Source organism: Balaenoptera musculus, chromosome 3 (assembly GCF_009873245.2).
Source record: "Balaenoptera musculus isolate JJ_BM4_2016_0621 chromosome 3, mBalMus1.pri.v3, whole genome shotgun sequence".
In the NCBI taxonomy this organism is placed as follows: Eukaryota; Metazoa; Chordata; class Mammalia; order Artiodactyla; family Balaenopteridae; genus Balaenoptera; species Balaenoptera musculus.
This window is the reverse complement of record NC_045787.1, coordinates 61,677,783-61,691,247: the sequence shown is the minus strand read 5'-3', so window position 1 is coordinate 61,691,247 and position 13,465 is coordinate 61,677,783. Positions and strand designations below refer to the sequence as shown.

The window sequence follows — 13,465 nt, the reverse complement described above, 5'->3', positions numbered from 1 at the left end:
TGATGTAAATCACATCAAGATCCTTTTTGACCCACCTCCTAGAGAAATGGAAATAAAAACAAAAATATAAAATGGGACGTAATGAAACTTAAAAGCTTTTGCACAGCAACAGAAACCATAAACAAGACAAAAAGACAACCCTCAGAATGGGAGAAAATGTTTGCAAATGAAGCAACTGACTAAGGATTAATCTCCAGAATATACAAGCAACTCATGAAGCTCAATATCAGAAAAGCAAACAACCCAATCCAAAAATGGGCAGAAGACCTAAATAAGCATTTCTCCAAAGAAGATATACAGATTGCCTACAAACACATGAAAAGATGCTCAACATCACTAATCATTAGAGAAATGAAAATCAAAACTACAATGAGGTATCACCTCACACCAGTCAGAACAGTCATCATCAAAAAATCTACAAACAATAAATGCCGGAGAGGGTGTGGAGAATATAGGGAACCCTCTTGCACTGTTGGTGGGAATGTAAATTGATACAGCTGCTATGGAGAACAGTATGGCGGTTCCTTAAAAAACTAAAAATAGAACTACAGTATGACCCAGCAATCCCACTACTGGGCAGATACCCTGAGAAAACCATAATTCAAAAAGAGTCATGTGGGCTTCCCTGGTGGTGCAGTGGTTGAGAATCTGCCTGCCAATGCAGGGGACATGGGTTCGAGCCCTGGTCTGGGAAGATCCCAAATGCCGCAGAGCAACTAGGCCCGTGAGCCACAATTACTGAGCCTGCGCGTCTGGAGCCTGTGCTCCACAACAAGAGAGGCCGCGACAGTGAGAGGCCCGTGCACCACGATGAAGAGTGGCCCCCGCTTGCCCCAACTGGAGAAAGCCCTTGCACAGAAAAGAAGACCCAACACAGCCAAAAATAAATAAATAAAGAATTAAAAAAAAAAAAAAAGGTCATGTACCACAATGTTCATTGCAGCTCTATTTACAATAGCCAGGACATGGAAGCAACCTAAGTATCCACCGACAGATGAATGGATAAAGAAGATATGGCACATATATAGAATGGAATATTACTCAGCCATAAAAAGAATCAAAATTGAGTTATTTGTAGTGAGGTGGAGGGACCTAGAGTCTGTCATACAGAGTGAAGTAAATCAGAAAGAGAAAAACAAATACCATATGCTAACATATATATATGGAATCTAAAAAGAAATGGTTCTGATGAACCTAGGGGCAGGACAGGAATAAAGACACAGACATAGAGAATGGACTTGAGTACACCAGGAGGGGGAAGGGTAAGCTGGGACGAAGTGAGAGAGTGACATGGACATATATATACTACCAAATGTAAAACAGATAGCTAGTGGGAAGCAGCTGCATAGCACAGGGAGATCAGCTCGGTGCTTTGCAACCACCTAGAGGGGTGGGATAAGGAGGGTGGGAGGGAGATACAAGAGGGAGGGGATATGGGGATATACGTATGCATATAGCTGATTCACTTTGTTTTACAGCAGAAACTAACACAACAGTGTGAAGCAATTATACTTCAATAAAGATGTTAAAAAAAAAAAAGATCTCACGCACTGAGGAGTAAACAAACAAAAAATACAGGTACAGTGTTAAACAGTAGTGGAGGTGACAGACTTATCTTGTTCCTCATCTTTGTGGAAATGCCTCTAATATTTTTCCATTAATTGAAATGCTGGCTTTACCACTAAAATATACGTATCTTACCATATTATGAGAGTGGCTTATTCCTATTTTCTTGAGTGTTTTTACCACGAATGAGTGAATTTTGTTAATAGCTTTTTTAGTATCTATCGAGATAATCATAGTTTTTCTCCCCAGATCCATTAATATGGTTTATTTTATTAATGGATTTTCTAAAAGTGAACCATGTTGCATTCCTAGAATAAATACCACTTAGCTGTGGTGTATCATTTTATTAATGTGGTACCAGATTTTTGTTCCCTATTATTTACAGTTTTTACGTGATATTCATTTGTAATATTGGTCTGTAACTTTCTTCCTTTTTCAGGTGGGGGCTGATTTATAAGATTTAGGTATCAAGGCTATACTAGCTTCATAAGATAATTTGGAAGATTTTGTTTATTTTCTATGCTCTGGAATAATTTATGTCATATTGGAACTGTCTAGTCTTTGAAAGTTTAATAGAACTTCCCCTTGAAACCATCTGGGCCTGTTGCTTTTTATGGAGTAATTCCTTGATTACTCTCTATTTCTTCTGCAGATATTGGGCTGTTCAAGCTTTACTCTGGGTTTTCAAATATTCGGTGGGAACTCTTATAATTTCTTATTTTATATAGTTGTTTTTTTTCCTTTTCTTTCTTAAGTAATGGTATGTCTATTTTAAGTTTTTTGCAAAAGGAGATTTTGACTTATTAATCAGTGTTACTCTTTTTCTGTCCTCCACCTAATGAATTTTTACTTTTATCTTTATTTCTGCCTTATGCTTTGTTTTGGTTTACTTTTTTATTCTTTTTCTAGCATTTTGAGAAGGGAATTTAATTCCTTTATTTTCATTTTTATTTATTTGTGTTTAAGGCTATAGATTTTCCTCTGGTCATTGCTTTAATGTGTCCCATAGATTCTGACAGTGTTTCCATTATCATTATTTCTTGAAATTCTGTAATTTTGGTTTTATTTCCCTTTCACACTAGAAGTGTTTAAAAGAACATGTTTTAATTTGCTCTTGGAAGGGCCTTTTAGTTTTATGATTTAGTTACTTATTTCTAGTTTTACTGCATTGTGATCACAAGGGTTTGTTTATGTAATTTCTCCTTTGCATAATTTACCAATTTTTTGTGTAATCTAGCATATGATCAATTTTGTGAATGCTCTTTATTGATTTTGTAGTTTAAGCCTTCTATATCCTTACCTTTTTTGTTGTTGTTCCTCTTGATCTGTCCTATATTGAGAGTGGAATATTAAAAGCTCTTATCAGTGTATTTTTTTCTATGTCTCCTTACAGCTCCTGTAGTTTCTACTTTATAAAGGTGGCTACTGTGTTTCTTGGTACATAAACATAATTGTTATATCTTCATTGTGTGTTGTCACTTTTAGCATTAAAGGTGTCTTTCTTCGCCACTTTTTCTACCAGTATTACAACCCCTGCCTGGTATACCTTTGCCCATATCATAATTTTTGGACTTTCTAAATGAATTTCCCAGTGGAAGGACCATTTATTTTATGATTAGCTATCCCCAAAGTCCCTTTCTCTTCTTTTTACTCTCAGAAGTATGCCTTTCCAAGGTTGCTTTCTCGAGTGTCCTGTACACTGTGAATTCGCTTCTTGTAGGCTGCTCTGGTCTACCAGGACTTTTTGTTTTCCACCAGTATTTTGGCACTTTCAGTGGTCTTTTTCTTTCTTTGGATTATTAGAGTTCAGTCTTAGGCCTTTCATTCTCCTCTTCCTTCTTCTGTACATTTCCCCACAGCCCTGCCTTGCCCTCTGTGAAGAGAGTAAGAACTTGAGAAATATCTTTGCTAGAAACTGGTGCTTATATCTCCTAATTATAGGTAACTTGAAGTTTGTATTGTTCTCTTTCTTCTAGTTGAAGTTGTGGAATTCGTGTCATTTTATTTGTTCTTATTATTGGTTTACACAGTTTGGAAAGATGGTTGAAAGATTTCAATGTACACAGTGATTTCCTTAGTTACACAGACGTCTTCTGTTCTGTTGACTTCTTTGTTACCAGTATCTTCCTTCTAGAATGCATGCTCCATCAAAACAGGGCCTGTCTTTGTTTATTTTCTACTTTATCTTCAGTGCCTAGTATGTAGAAGACAGTAATAATTGTTGAAGAACTTCTTCTTTTACCCATTTTTCTGTTGAATTATTAATACTTGTTTTGATGATTTATGTCATGTTATATATGAAGGTTAATAATCTAATAGAACAATAATATATCTTACTTTTAAGAGTTTAAGGTGTGAATCAGATATCAATAAAGACAATTTTTTGTAGCTTTTATTTAGATTAAATGATGCAAGATTTAAATTTATAACCTGACCTGGTCCCATTGATGGTGGTAATAATAGTTTACATTTTTTTAATCACTGTAGTGTTGTAGACCCCATATCTAACAAATACAGAGCATTTGCATTTCTATACTTTCAGTTACTGCCTTTTAAAGCACTCAAAAGGGATTTAGCAAATTCTGGCCTTAGTGCTTTATCTTGGTGCCCCTGGCATATGCTCACATATCGGTAAAGGAGAAGGGGAAATACTAGCACAAAAATGCTAATAAGCAGAAGAATGAGTTGGGAGGAAGAATAAAAGTCAAGAAGAAGGGATGGAAAATATAGACAGAAGGTAGAAAACTGGGACATGCCACCAATCAGGTTGCTTCATACTGATCCTGGGTTGTCTGTTCTTCCTCTGGGATCTTATTCTCTGCCTCAGAATAGACCAGCACCAACAGCATTGTACTGGATCCCTTTTGTTACGGGCCTAGTGAAATTCCTCCATCAGAGAAATGGCTTAGAGCACGAGACTCCTGGAGAGAACAGCTCAATTTTAATAGCTGAGGGAATTTGGTGTTTTTTCTTGCTTCCACTGAAAATGGTTGGATGTTTCATTGATTGGCAAGGAGAACAAGGAAGCCTTTCATTTTTAAGGACGGCTTTAGAGGGCAAACTGGGCGGTGCCTGGTGAAGTGGGTGTTTTCTAGTGAATGACATTTGGTCTATTTTTACAGTTGGAAACATTCTACAGTACTCTTAAGCTTATTGTTTAAGCAGGCAAGAGAGCATGCTGTGCAATCATGAGTGGAATTTTTACATTTGATCCCAGGGTCTGTTTTCTCCCCCATAGTTTAGAGCCTCCATGAACTTGGCTTCTGAATTTATAAATATTTTATTGGTTTCAGAATCTGCTCTCAGTTTACTTATCTTCACCTTGTAGATTATTCAAAGGAAAAAGATTAGAAACATACCTGGTTAACATCTAACAGTAAATACTTTAAGATTAGATTGGAATTCCCTAAATTCTTTCTTTATAAGTCATTATAACTGCTTTCTTCCTTTTTTTGTATTTTCCCAGGCTCTTCGACTCATCTGTGGTGTCCTTTTGCTTGAGCTTTGCTCTTAAACATGTGAATATTTCTTTGTGTTGAGAATGCTAAATCAATGGTTACTTTCTTATATGTATTCAAGTCAATTTTCCAATTATTTTTCTCAAAAGTTTAATTTTGCTGACATTATAGGACAAATACATTTTGGAAAGAAGTGCTCATAATGCCAACAACCAGAACTGTTTCCTATTTTCTGTGTGTACTTTAATTCCCATTGTTTGTCCTCATGCATACAAATTTTTGCCTTGTTGCAGTGTGCTGCTTCATGTTCTGTTATTTTCATTTAACATTTACCAGATTGCCTTTCAATAGTTTTTTTTTTTAAATCTACTGTCCTTCAGATATAATATATAGTAACTTCTAAATAATTTTTAAGTATGCCAGATTTTATTCTGTTTAAAAAGTTAAAAATGTTTTTGTTGTCATGAACTTTTACTTCCCTTTTGTCATTTTTTTCTTTCCTTAATCTGCAGTATATTGGAATTGTTAGTTGTATAATTCTCTTATATGTACAGTTATTATATATCTTCACTACAGTTTTTAGCAGGTGAGCTACATTCTCTACCATATGCATTCATTTGATATTGAGGCGAAACAAAGAATAATTAACATATTCGGAGGATCCTAAAACCTTATTTGAGTCATTTTTCTTCTCTAAGTCTTTCTCCAAAATTTCCAATAAGGAGAAAAAATTAATTTCTCTCTTTTTCTCTGCCTGCTTTCATCTGAGATTGCTAACAATTGTGCCAGAGGAAAAGGACATGGGCAGAAATAGAAAAGAGATGCAGATAATCCACAAAATGGGTCTTCATCCGATCTCAGTATTTGAAGTGCCTACACTAGTGTTGCCTGGCACAAAGCAAGCAGTCAGGAAATTTGTGTTGGGGGGACAGATGTATTCATGAACAAGCCAATCAATAAAACCACATGGATTTCTCAGATGGCAAAATCTAAAAACCTCCTTAAATTGCATTGAGACTCAGAAAGTCATCCTAATTATCAAGCTGCATTAACTACGACAATATTAGTCATAACAAAAGTTATATTGTTTGTTAAGTCTTAAACTGACACACATATATATATCACACTTCTGTTTCTAAAGGAAGTAGAAATTCGGAACAAAGACCTGGAAGGACAACTGTCTGACTTGGAGCAACGTCTGGAGAAAAGTCAGAATGAACAAGAAGCTTTTCGCAATAACCTGAAGACACTGTTAGAAATTCTTGATGGAAAAATCTTTGAACTAACAGAATTACGAGATAACTTGGCCAAGCTACTAGAACGCAGCTAAGGAAAGTTAAATTTCAGTGCCAATTGATTAAAAAATATACTGTCTCTCTTCATAGGACTGTTTGGGCTCTGCATCAAGATTGCACAAAAAATTTGAATATCCCTTGTCCAGGAGGAGGATCTTTTGAAAATTGGAATTGTATATTTCAGTGTAAATTTTAGAGTTCAGCTTGTAGCTAGCTGGGGAAAAAGAGATGAAAAACTTGAACTACAGATTACCTCCATGTATATTATTGGCCATAGTTAACTAGAAAGTTATAAACAGACACTTAATGCAATCTTTTTTTCTGATATTAGCCAATGGGAGAATTAACAAATGTCTGGGTCACATCCCCTTTTTGTGTTCAACACAGTGAAAGTTATCTGCTTTTTAAATTAATTTATTTATGATATCTAAAGCTGTGTTTTGTGCAAAAACTTAGTGATGAAAGCCCTGTCTTTTGTTGTAATCTGAATAATTTCTCAGGATATTTTTGCACTGCTGGCAGCAGTGCCATTACCAATTAATTCTTGCCAGGAGTGAGAGTGAGCTGCATCTTTAATTGAAACATACTTACTATAACTGGGTGTATAGAGTTCTTCCCTTTTTTTATACTGGAAGATATTTCACTCTGGTGACCACTCTGGTACACTCTGGTGTTCTCTAATCTTGTCTGCTGTATAGTTTACTTTTCCATATTGATTCCATGTATTTATGAGAAGATATTGTCTCCCATTTTATTACACATTTTAAAGCCAACTAATGAAGGCAGCTGAGTCCCTCCAAAATCTTTCTTTTTAAATTTCTAATAAATTTGACACACAGTACTGAAATACAGCAGCCCGTCCCTGGCGGTCTGGTCTAGCAATGTTAAGTATATTTACAGAATATGCAGTTACATTTATTTATATATTTTGCAAGAAATCTTTTCTGAATGATTAATGCATTTCAATTTACAAATAATAATGGTTGTTGGGAAACTGTTTATTATAGATCATTTTAAGGTGTATAGCTATTTTAAAGGCGATCCATTTCCATCAAGCAGCCAATCAGAGGACTATTGGGATTGGAGCCGTGTACTCTGTCTGGGTCTTCACATCAACCACGTCTCTAGTCAATCCTCACAAGGCAATATTCTAAACTGTTAACTAGGCATTTCAAAACAGGAATTCAATTCAGCGGGCTCTTCTCAGTGAACAGGATTTAATGTTGTTTTGAGGTAATTTTAAAGGACTTTTAGCAAACATGCATTTCTTTATATATTTCTTTTAAGAAACTGTTTTAAAAGTAAGTCAAGTGCTGTCTAGTCTGCTTTGGAGTAGGAACTGCATCAGAGTCCATATATTCTTGCTGTCCAATGCTTGTGATGTTGAGGAGGGTTCTTATTTAAAGTGTATGCTTGAGTATCTGACTCCATGGAGTTTACAAATGCACTGACTTTTTGTCTGTACCCCAAAACAGTTGAATTGTTAAGTACAGAATTAAGCTGGTTAGTCAATCTGTAACCATTTTTTCACTCACAAACAGCTAATCAACACTAGACAATTTTGTTTTATATATGTATGTGTATGTATGTAAATACATACATATTAATTTATATTAGAGTGAAAAATAAATGGTTTGTTTCTAAAGTTAGTTTCTAAAGTGAGTTTTCAGGTGTCTCTGAAAAGTTTATATCAGACACTTAATCATCTTGTATTATATGTGCTATAATATCATGTAAGTTACCTCCATCTATTTTAGGGTATTTTCCTCACCTGTTTATAATAGGGAGGATAATTTAGGTACACAAGCTCAGAGCTATTTCTCTGATAAATCAGGTAATAAAATTTATTTGATTGATGGAATTTTGAAGTAGATGTGATTTTATCCATCAGTTTCTGAGTAACAGAGCACCAGATTTTAATTTGAATAGGGGATTTAACACTAGGGATCAGGAAATTTGTTTATGAAGAGTTAAAAATTCAAAAAAAAAAAAGGGTAAGCTGTTGAAATGGTAAGTGAATTATTTTAATGATGTAATAAGATATTTTTAAATTTTGACATAGTTGTCATTTAATGGGAAAATAACTCACCAAAATGTCTCCACTTGAATTGTATTGATATATGAGACATCTGTAATTCAATATATACATATACTCATATGTATATACAGAAAATTATTTTTAATATTTTCCTATGGACATGAAATCTAAAATTGGAAATTTTGTGAGTTTTTTCCTTTCCAATAGAGTCTAATTTTTTCTTTTTTTAGTGATTAAACAATTTCTTGAGGGCTGCACCTTTAAATTCCCAGATTGTCATTAGACGTGTACAGTATATGGGATAAGGTGGACACAAGTGCACATATAAATAAAATTTTCTTATTAAGACTATTTTAAACATTCATTTACAGTAGGAGAGTATCTAGAAATCATCATCTACAAGTCATAATTAGGTTGTGTGCCTACTGTAGTTTTCTTCATTTCTGTATTATATAAATAAAAGTTTGCATATTAAAATTTGATTTTTCCCAGAGACAAGTATTATATAATGTATATTTAGATCAAACTGTGGTAATATATTTATCAGAAAATAATGTTGGGGACTATAGCCTGAACATGTGGACTTGAAGTGACACAGAAAAGGAGAGCAGAGATTGATCCCATTTGTGTGTAAGTTATTATATGATAACTATGAATTCTTGTACAAAAAAAAATTGAAAAAAAGAAAAACAAAAATACAGTTTTTATTTTGAAATACATTTGTTGTTCTCTGGAGAATGTATCTTTTTTTCCTTCAGTCTTTTACAGATACTTTTTAAAAAGCATTTAAGTGATGGCAGCATTTACTTAAATCTTACAGGTGCTACTGGATTTTGCATTAGTGTGTTATGTTGTGAAATCCTAACTTTGACATAAAAGGTTTTATAAGTATTTCCCTGCCTGGAAAATTAGTTTTTGTTTCTCCTCTCTCTCTCTTTCTCTCTGTCTTTTTTTTCTCCCCCTTTCTTTCTGCAGATTAAAAAAAGTTCATGAAGTTGCATCCCTCTTGTCCCTAATAGAAGAACTCCAGCACCACCATAGATTTAAAGTTTTGCTGTCATTGAACTGTTGGGAAGCAGTTAGAGGGAAAACTTACACCTTTTTTTCAAGTGGAACTAAAAGAGACACTCAGTTAAACCACCACCACCTTTTAAAACTCATTTCTTTGCCTTGTTAAAATTAAATGTATTCTTTCACATGTGTGCTCCGGCCTCCCATGTTTTTACTTAACTCTGGAGTATGCAGCTCAGCTGCTGTCTCCTTGCAGACCTGATTTTCTGTCAGCTCTGGAATGCGAGGCAGGCCATTTGGGAAAATGTGTTTGGTGGCAGTGGTTTCTTGTTTTGTTTTTTAAAGAAATCCTTTTGTTTATTTGATATCAAATGATTTTAACATCCTGATATTCAGTGCTTAAAGCCATGAAATAGTCTTCATTGAACTTTTTTCTTCTGGATATTTAACATTGTTCCTTTATCATTCATGAAGTCAATTAATTTATATAAATCTTAAAGAGGAAAACTTTCAGGTAAGAAGTAGTTGAGAATGACACATTTTAAAAAAATTTCTCAAGTAGGATACTATGCTATAATAAGTATTTGTTGAGAAGATAATTTTCATGTGAGAAAATATTGTAAAAATTACTAGAAAAGGATAATTTTATAATGGAAACAGATGTATCATTCACCTTACTCTAAATTGTGAAAGTGTATTTTTAACTAATATTCATGTTAAATTGGACCTTAAATTTTTATGGCAGTTTTTCTCTATGGGAAACCAATATATAGGTGTCACACAAATAAGCATAGCTAATGAATTAAAAGAAATGAATGTTTTTCTCTTTTTGTTTATATATTGATATTACCTAGTAAAGTAGCTACAAGTTGCTAACAATTTTATCCGAGGAAAAAATCAGCACTACACTGCCAAGTGATTTCTGCTTAGTATATTAGATAAAAAAGAATTGAGTTATTTTTACCAAAAACAGGTGACCCAGGGAGAGAAATTGCATCTAGAATAGGGGACAGGCCATAAGCTCCCAACAGATTTCTAGTCAATTCGTTGATCTCTTTAAGTACGCATTTTATCTTGTAGATTAAAGGACACGTTCCAAAGGCTACCAGAAGTGTATGTGGGTAAGGAGAGGATATTTTTTGTGAAAACAAAGCCAGCAAAAAGAGTAGGAGCATGATGACTTCAGCTTTTATCTAAGACACATCAGGGTAGCCAGAGTCACATGAAGTTCTATTTCCTACCTTGCTGCTGCTTTTAACTAAACAAGTTGGGACTGCCCTAGTGAATTTCAAAGGCTTTCAGAAGATCCTGTCATTATTGCCTGTCAGGATTTATAACCTAATATAAGACACCTAACATTCAGACCTCACCATTCCATGGGATTCTGACCTACTTTTGTCAATTATTTTCACGTCAGATCTACCCAGGGACAGAAATGTTACTCTCTTTTCTCCTAATAAAACCAAATTAAGATGACAATGGGTGCCCCCAAAAATTAAGCCCATTTCTGTAATATAGAAAAATTTCTTTTGTGGGTATTTTTTCTAACTACATTCATGATTTTATCTTGTTATCCGTGTTTTATAACTATGTTACTATATATGCATATATATGTATATATATATAGTAAGTCATATCTATATGACTTGTGTATATGACTTATTTGATTGTTATACCTTAAGTGGAATGACTGTTTCAGAAAACAGGGCTAGAAAGCAGACGTACTTGAAGTAAATGCTTTCCCAACAACTTCAGTATAAAATGGAATAGAAATGGGTGTTTGTTGAATATCTGCTATGTGACAGGCACTGTACTAACTGTTTGACATTTCATTTCTACGTATAGGGTCCCTGCCAGGGGTTTTCCTTTGGAGGGGGGATGAGGGAAAAAGGCTCAGATGATGCACCTGCTATGTTCCCACAGCAGTCAGTCTGGTCATCCAGCCCACTGTCAGAAGGTGGAGATCTTACTCATGTTGCTGGTACCGTTCTTCCCTTGAGCTTGCCTGTCTGCAATACCTCTGTTAGGACACTTCTTAACTATATATTTCATATTTGCTCTTCTTGAACTTCTTCATTCAGCTTCCTTTGATGTTTACAATGCTTGTCATCATTCAGTTGCAAGTCATACTTTGTTTGCAGGTGTTATATTCATGCAATATGTTTTACTCCCCAGTTTTTTTAAACTTACAGGCTTCAGATAATCCAAAGAAAGTAAGTTTCATATGCAGAATTTCAGTCTATAAAATTTAAGTAGCAAACTGTTTATAAAGGCCTTGGGAAGACAATTTATCTCTTAAGTTCCCTAATGAAGTAAGTTGTAAACTTGTAAAACTCATCCTCCAACACTAAATAATAGTTCAGCAGGATGTGGGTTTTGCAGTCAGTACTAGGTAACTTTGTGATCAATTCTGTTTCCACAGAAGTTAAGGCCTCTGTGACTGATCAGGCCATTAGATCATTCACAGAAGTGACTCATGGCCCTAGGTTCTTTAGATGGGTGGTAGCCCTCATATAAATGGAATCATATAATATTTGTCTTTTTGTATTTGGCGTTATTTCACTTAGCATAATGTTTTCAAGGTTTATCCATGTTGTGGCTTATGTCAGAATTTCATTCCCTTTCGATGTTGAATATTCCATTGTATGGATATTACCACATTTTGTTTATCCATTTATCTATTGATGGACATTTGGATCATTTCCACCTTTTGGCTATTGTGAATAATTCTGCAGTGAACATTCATATACAAATATTTGAATCCTGCTTTCATTTCTTTGAATATATACCTAGGAGTGGAATTGCTGGATCATATGGTAATTCTATGTTTAACTTTTTAAGGAAGGGTTGGGTTTGAATTGAATTAATTAAAAAGACTCATAGAGCAAGGTGCCTTCTCACTGGGAAATCACAGTTGTGGGGTTAGTATTTTGTTAATAGGCCTGTAAGTGATCCATTGGCCTCTTAAGTCATGCCTTCTATTCTCTTACCTAAAATATTTGTTGAGCACCTGGTATATCCCAGGAATAGAGACACAAGAGAGAAGCTCATACTTCGGTGCAGGACACAGACAGTTTACAGTGCATAAGTACTCTGATAAAGAGGACTAGCATGAGGAAGCCCAGAGGGAAGAAGAGTCAAGAAATCTTTTCCAGAAGAGATGATACCTAGCTGAGTTTGGGTGGGGGAGTAAGAGCTAGCTAGTTGAAGGGGTGTGAGAGAATTGTAGAGAATTTGTCATGTGCAAAGGCTTAGAGGGATGAAAGCATTGAGACATTTAGAAGGTTAGAATGGGTTAGTACACTGACACACAGGGTGTTAGGGAAAGGTATATGGCAAAAGATGGTGATGGAGGAGTAGGCGAAGGGTAGATCAGGAAAGACTTTGTAAGTCATATGAAAGATTTGGGTTTTATTCTGAAGATAATCTAGAGATATTGAAGGATTTTTTTTTTCTAAAGAAGTGATACAGTGTTAAAATATATGGTTTAAAAGTCTAGGTAGTTCTGCAAATCACAGTAGTCCCTGTTGAGAGGTGGCTTTATGGTGGTTGTACTGGGATGGAAAAGGTGAAATGGATTCAGAGAGTATTGGGGAGGTAGAATGAGTAGGGCTTCTTGGTGGAATCAGTAGATGGCAAAGAAAAGAGAAGAATGTAAGATGACTCCTAGATCTCTTGAGTTGGACAGCCAGGTTTTACCATCCCATTTACTCAGATAGTGAATTCAACATGGGGAAAGGGTTAGTTTTGGTGGAGGCAAGACAAAGCAAGATGAATGATGGGTTAGATCTGTTTTGAGTTTAAGATGCCTATGGAATATCCAAGTAGAAATGTAATTCTAGTTGGAGCTTAGGAGAAAAATATGAGCTGGAGATAGATACTTGGGAATTGTCAGCATATGTATTGATAATTGTAATTGAGAGCATGAGAAATGGGGAGATTACACGATGAAAATGTCACTTTGAGCCAGGTACAAGACAAGAGCTTGTGAAAGAGACAGAAGGAATGACTGAGAGCAGTGAGTAGACAGAGTGAGGGACTCGTGGAAGCGCACAGTAGCCAGATTTCACACGCGAATAAATAAATCAACAAATCAA

The 13,465-nt window shown here is 35.0% G+C and overlaps 1 protein-coding gene across 2 annotated transcripts in view; it reads left to right on the top strand.

The window, feature by feature from the left end:
• Positions 1–9,248, top strand: part of HOMER1 (homer scaffold protein 1) — a 126,187-nt gene extending 116,939 nt beyond the window's left edge. The window contains exon 9 of one of the 2 annotated variants that reach the window (XM_036847660.1): positions 6,166–9,248. In XM_036847660.1, the coding sequence (XP_036703555.1) occupies positions 6,166–6,354 (189 nt within the window). In that variant the 3' untranslated portion in view covers positions 6,355–9,248. Of the gene's footprint in view, positions 1–5,032; positions 5,447–6,165 lie in introns of those variants that run through there. The other variant, XM_036847662.1, reaches the window with a different exon arrangement.
• Positions 9,249–13,465: the final 4,217 nt, after the last annotated feature.